Source organism: Apteryx mantelli, chromosome 1 (assembly GCF_036417845.1).
Source record: "Apteryx mantelli isolate bAptMan1 chromosome 1, bAptMan1.hap1, whole genome shotgun sequence".
NCBI lineage: Eukaryota > Metazoa > Chordata > Aves > Apterygiformes > Apterygidae > Apteryx > Apteryx mantelli.
Window position 1 is genome coordinate 105,476,230 of NC_089978.1, and position 6,314 is coordinate 105,482,543.

Below are 6,314 nucleotides of genomic sequence, written 5' to 3' on the forward strand. Positions count from 1 at the left end.
TTTTAAAGAGAGTTGTACCTTGTGTAAAAAGCCTGTGGGGTTTTATCTTTGTGTGTGCGCAGTGTCAGCCCCAAGCAAGTCTCTTGGGAGGAGGCGGCGGCGGCTGGCCCGAAACAGGTTTACCATTGACTCAGACGCCGTCTTCACGAGCAGCCCTGAAAAAGAGCCCCAGCAGCCCACGCACAGTGGGGACACTGACCGCTGGGTAGAGGAACAGTTTGACCTTGCTCAGTATGAGGAGCAGGAGGACATCAAAGAGACGGACATCCTCAGCGATGACGACGAGTACTGCGAGGCGATGAAAGGCGCCGTGGCTGACCAAGACCTTCAGGAGCGGCTGCAGGCGGCCTCCATCGCCGGCAGCCAGCCGTGCCGGGCGGACAGGTCGCGCCCGGCAATGGACACGCACGCTTCCAGGATGACCCAGCTGAAGAAGCAGGCGGCCTTGTCCGGCATCAACGGCGACGTGGAGGGCCACGGCGAGGAGGTCATCTGGGTGCGGCGCGAAGACTTTGTGCCTAGCAGGAAACTGAACACGGAGCTCTAGGGCTGCCCCGTGACCCTGCCGACGTGGAAGTCTCCCTGTCCCGGCCCCCGGCCCTCCCTCCCGCCCCAGGCATGCTGTGCAGAGCCGGGCCCTGTAGGTTGCACACTTGCACACACCCTTTTGGCAGCTGAATCGGTCCTGAAGCCGCGCGGCCACGCTTTAGGTACCCATAAAAGCAGAAACGCTCAAAATCTGAACCGGAATAAGCTTAAGGTCCTGTCTTATGTTACCAAGGGCTTTTACACTCTTATTTATTCTAAAATAATCAGGGGCTGAAATTTAAATAGGGGGAGAATATCATCACTGGAAAACAAATTACTGTGGATGTCTTACCTACGTGCAGCAAACTAGCTTAAACTATAGCACAAAGAACAAAGGGTTTTCTAGCCGTGAAATGTCAGTCGTAGGCTCATCTCCTTCATGAGGAAACTGCCTTTTTAACCTGTACAGTTGCAGTATTCTTATTACTTTTCCCTCTTTAAATGTAAGAGAATATACATGTATTTTAGGAGTGTGTGAGGAAAGGTTTGGAATTTATGTTGTGTTAAGTCCTCTTGGTCTGTGGCAGGTCTAACTTAATGTCAATGTTGGAAGCTCTAGTTTTACATAATATTATAAAGATGCCAAACTCTCTTGAAAGAGATCCAAATTTAACACTTGAAGAAATATTTTTTTGTATTTTACCTGAGATGCAGGGGCACAAAGGGATAAGAATTTTACAGTGTTAGCTTAGCTCCAAGTCTAGGATATGAGGCTAGCTTTTTGCAGAGGGTTAGAAATGGTGGTTTTATATTAAAATATGAACTGGAAACTCTTATTTAGTATAACTTTCTTCAGGAAAAGGATTATTGTATATGTTTGAGACTGGAGTTTAGTTAGATAATAAAAATAAAAAAAATAAAATAACATGACTGAATTGTACTGGGCTAAACTGATCCATGGTGTAACCTCACTGGAGCTAGTGTAGCAACATCGCGGATTGGTTTGGTCCACTCTCCCTGACAGAGTTTGGGCTTAGGGGACAGGGAATTCATGGCCAAAAAACTGACCTCATCCACTTCCCTACTGTGGGTGAAACTAGTGTATTTTAATTCCTTTATAGAAGCTTTTCCACTGCAATAGAATACGAACAAGTTCTAAACAAGCAAACCTCTTTAACATTTTAAATTGTTTATTTAAACATCTAAAACAGGGTAAAATGTGACTAAAATCTTGTGGTTTTTAAGTAGATTTCCACATACAAAACACAAAATAGCACTTTTTTTTTTTCTTAAAGATTTATATAGCTTTCCCATTTCAGTTTCACCTATGGAAAAAAGGAGGATTATATGAAAATTTTCTTTTTTTTGTATCTATTGATGTTTGACACATTAGTAGGTACTTTGAAAACCTGAAATTTTTATAATAGCTTTAGGATTATATTTTATAAATTCCGCTCTGACTATATTTTAAAACATAACAAAAATTATTCCCTAAAAAAAATCCATCGCCGTCTTTATGTCCCAGCTAGCATTCCCCCCCTTGCCCTCCCCTTCTGGTTTCTGGTGCACTATACTTGATCTTATGAAAGCTTTCTCTATTAACTTTTTGCTATCTTCTGATTTCGTTTTTTCCTAAAAGCTTTAGAAAGGTTTCTATACCCTTTGTATTATCACATCATTGTTTTATATCATCTACCAGTCAGTTGTGTCCCAATGTATTAGAAAAGCAGAGGTTTTAGCTGTCCTGTACTGTACCCAGTGGAATACAGTCTGTTCTGAAATACTGGAAGGCTGGTACTTGAAAGGTACCACTGTTCTTGTACATAATGTCATGACATGTCTATGTCAAAGGTTCTTATATATTTCTTTTATAAGCTGAAAGAAGGTCTATTTTTATGTTTTTAGTTCTATGAATGGAACGTTGTAAATGCCTGTCAGAAATAAAAATACTGGGAAAAAAAAAAGGTGGTATGTGTTATGTGTATGCTATGAGACAGCTGCCTGTCTCAGTTAAGGCAAGTGGGAAGTAAATAGATGAAGCTGTTGGGATCGCTCTCCCTGCTTTAATAGCCTAGAGAGTCTTTTTAATACTCATGTTTCCTCCCTTAACAGTATGTGCTCTGTATCTTTTATGGATATCCCCTTAGAGCAGGTTCAACCTATCACAGCTTTCAGCAAAGCAGTTGGGTCTGCTTTTCAGTTGGGTTTGTGTCCTGGGTTAAATAATGGCTCCTTTGGCCAGCACGGGGTGAGCTTCAATTTGCCGCAGTGTGAAAGGCTGGTGCAAAATTGCTGGGCCTCCCTTCTCTCCTACTGAAGCCCAATTTATTTATTTGCTTGGAATATCTATGTCAGAAACCTATTAGCTGGAAAATGGAGAACAAGGCAGACAGGAAGGCCAGGTGCTAAAGGCAAGTATTTGCCCACAATGTGACTACTTAACATACACCTCATAGCAAAACAAAGCTTTCCTTTAGTGAGAAATCAAGAGGAAACCTCTGATTCCCCCCCCCCCCTTTTCTCTGATTACCTAACTGCTAAACTTAAAATTCAAGTCTATGACAAGCAACGCTTTTCCCCTAAATCCCTGAAACTACATCAACTGCTAATGGAACAGGAGTGCAAAACATGCTAATGCTTGTTTCTTTGAGTACGACTGAGGACAAATCTGAACAAGTATGAATTTCTTTTTTAAATGCCCCAACCCTTTTCTTTAGATGTGTGTGTGTTTGTCTCTTCCAGAATTTAGTTCTAACTAGCTACCATATTTCCAGCAACTGACTTCAGTTTTCAGATTATTTAAGAAGCTGCTTACAGAGCCAGTCCTAATGCAATAAGATGATTTTTTTGATGCAAGTTATGATACTATGCAATAAGTTTATCTTATATTAAGCCTTAAACAGATGGAAAGTCTAATGCTACCAAGCAGTTCCTGTATTCTCATCTGCCGGTCTCTGTAGCTTATGTAGGTCCTACGGTGAGGTCTGAGCTGTCCAGATTTGATTGGGATAGTGCTCTGCTCAAATTTTGCAAAGTCAGCGTTGCCATTTTCTGTATGACATCTGTAGTCAGTTATGCCTCTGTTTCCTTCCCAAAGCTGGTCACGAGAGATGTAAGTGCATATTGGGAGGTGGGGAGAGAAGCAATTTTCAGTTAGGTATAATGGTCCATAGGTATAATGGTAGGAGAGCTCTTCAGACTAATCCTATTTGGCTGAACCCAGTCCTTTTGGGGTAGTGACCCTTAGTCCAAGGGTGAGGAGGTGCTGTGGGCAGGAGGTTGCCCCTCTCTGCCCACAGTAGCTGCTGCAGCCAGGGCTGGGCCCTCCTGCCCCACTGGGGAGACCCTGACCCCCAGCACCGTCGTGACCCACCAGCTTTCTTCAGGGTGACCTAAGACTACTCACATAGAGGCAGTTTGGTGAGGTGCACAGATCCCTGGCAAATCGTCCCTAAACCACAGAAGAGGTTAGGAAAGTGGTTTATTAGGAAAAAAACCTTCTTTTATTTTCAGTGCTGCCAGAGGAGCCTTGCACAGCTCCTTGGTCTTGCCTGCAGTGGGAGAACAACAGCAGCCACCCTGTCTTCTGTGGGGAAAGCACAGGCATTGCTTAGCTGTAAGGGCTGTCTTCTCTACCAATCTGCTTTGCTTGCCCCGGTTTCAGAACAACACAGGAAATATTCTGCTTCTGAGGCTATTATCTCGGCAAATAAAATGTCAAGGATATGGCCCTGTTGCCTGTGTGCTGCTATTTTAAATGTGGCCAGATAATCATAGAGACAGCAAATAGTGCCGCCTCTCCCCAGGGTTCATTTTCCCACTCTCAGTGTCTTAAGCTTGCAATCCGTTTTCTGTTGCCTTTATTTTTATTCTTAACAATTGCTGAGGTAGTTTTGCTGGAACAGTAGCCTTATTTTTTCCAGTCCCTTCAGTTACTAGAGCTGTCATGCACGTTGACTGAGGACTGAGTGCGCTGGTGTTACTGAATGAATCCAGTCCAGAATTTTGGACACTTAACTGTGGCTTTGCATTATTTTGGGCAGAGGGAGGTGAAAGAAAGTTTTTGAAAAATTACTTCCTTCGTTTCTCTTTTTCCTTCAGCCAGTCTATTAATAATACACAGCACCTCTGTGTTATACTTGGACATGAGCTTGAGTAGCATTTTGCAGTGGTGAAATCCTAGAGCAGCCTTAGAGCTTAGGTAAATTGTTCCCATTTGAAGGCTGACGAAGGCAGGTGGAGCAGTGTGCGCAAGGTCATGTAGCAAGCCTGGGATACTGGCGAAATGCTTGTGCATGGCTGTTTATATTTCTCCATTAGTCTAGATGATGCTCCCTTTTCATTAATGTAAAGAAGTAATTAGCTGTTGTAAAGAATCATTTCTTGTGGCAGAATAACAAAGTGATGAGAAAAGTCACACTGACTGCCTAGCAACCGTGGAATTATTTGTCCATTATGGAGATCTGGGAATACACTAGTATTGCAGTATATCCAGTTTGCTTTCTCTTTCCGAGTCTTTGTTTCCAGTCAACTTAATAAGAGGGGGAGGGGTGATAAGGAGACAGGGGATAATTCTAACTAATTAAATACTTCCCACCTGACCTTCAAAATAAATCAGTCATTTGTAAAGCTGGAATAACAGCCACCTTAGGCTGAAATTCATCTGAAAAGAAGCAAATTGAAAAAGCACATGCAGCAACTTGGTAGTATGACCTTTGGTTCTCGCCCACCACAGGGACAGTTAGTGGTTCTGAGCAAAAAGCTTTAAGTGCAATTCTTCATTTAGTATGGGATGAGCTGCATTTGAGAACACATTGGCTGATCACCATTAATCCTTGGGACCTGGCTGCAAAAACATCACTGGACTTTTACCCATACTATCTTTTGATATACAAAGTCATGTTTTCTACTATACTGCCTTTTCCCAGTTGAAGCAAGACATCTGAGAACAGAAAAGTGCCCTTAACGCCCCATTTTTGCACATCAGACATAAGGGTACTACTCCCCCTCCTCCTAAAGTCAGGGTCACAATCATCCCAAAACACAGCTATTTTCAAGGAAGGATTACTTGGGAATGGTTGACTGCAAGGAGCGATAGTGTAGGGTATGCATCAAGCCTCCTGTACAGCCCCAACCAGTGTCCTGCCTTAAGCAGTACCCGTAAACATATGTCTAAGGAAGAAAAAGAGCAGAGCAAACATTTGTGATACTTCCCCCACTGCACTCTCAGCCCCCATTTATTTTCAGAAATTTTTCCGAACTGGATGTTGTCTCAATGGGTGGGATTCAGTTGCCTAAGCAAAGGCACATAGTACTGTTTTATGGTGTAGTGCTTTAAGGTATCCTGCATGGAAAGGAAATTGCCTTAAAATGAGGTGTGGTATATGCAGCAGTTCCTACAGCAGCAGCATCTCTTGCAGCAAATTTAATGATGTTTGCTACATAATGTAGGATTATTTTCAGTTATTTGTAACATTACCAGATTAATCCAAAGCCTTTGGGAAGTCAATGGCAGTGAAATCAAAAAAAAAAGAGAGACAGGGCATCAAGCAGAAAGCAGCACATAGCTAGAAGATCACACACACAGGCAGTGACAAGTGGCTTGTGTAAGCCAGCTCGCTGTGCACTTCGCTGCATCAGCTCTGAAATCCCTCCCGCTTCTCTGGCGTACAAACACCAGGCCGCCATGAGCCAACTGCCTCTGCACGAAACAGAGAAAGACAGAGGGAAACGTCCTCCTGCAGTTTTCCCTGCAATTGCGTGCACTGTTTGGAGATGTGAATGAG

The 6,314-nt window shown here is 43.1% G+C and overlaps 1 protein-coding gene across 1 annotated transcript in view; it reads left to right on the forward strand.

Annotated features, from left to right (window-relative positions):
* The window catches only part of TIAM1 (TIAM Rac1 associated GEF 1), an 85,997-nt gene extending 83,520 nt beyond the window's left edge, over positions 1-2,477 (forward strand). The window contains exon 26 of the mRNA XM_067299334.1: positions 63-2,477. Within this exon, the coding sequence (XP_067155435.1) occupies positions 63-547 (485 nt within the window). The 3' untranslated portion in view covers positions 548-2,477. The remainder of the gene's footprint in view (positions 1-62) is intronic.
* Positions 2,478-6,314: the final 3,837 nt, after the last annotated feature.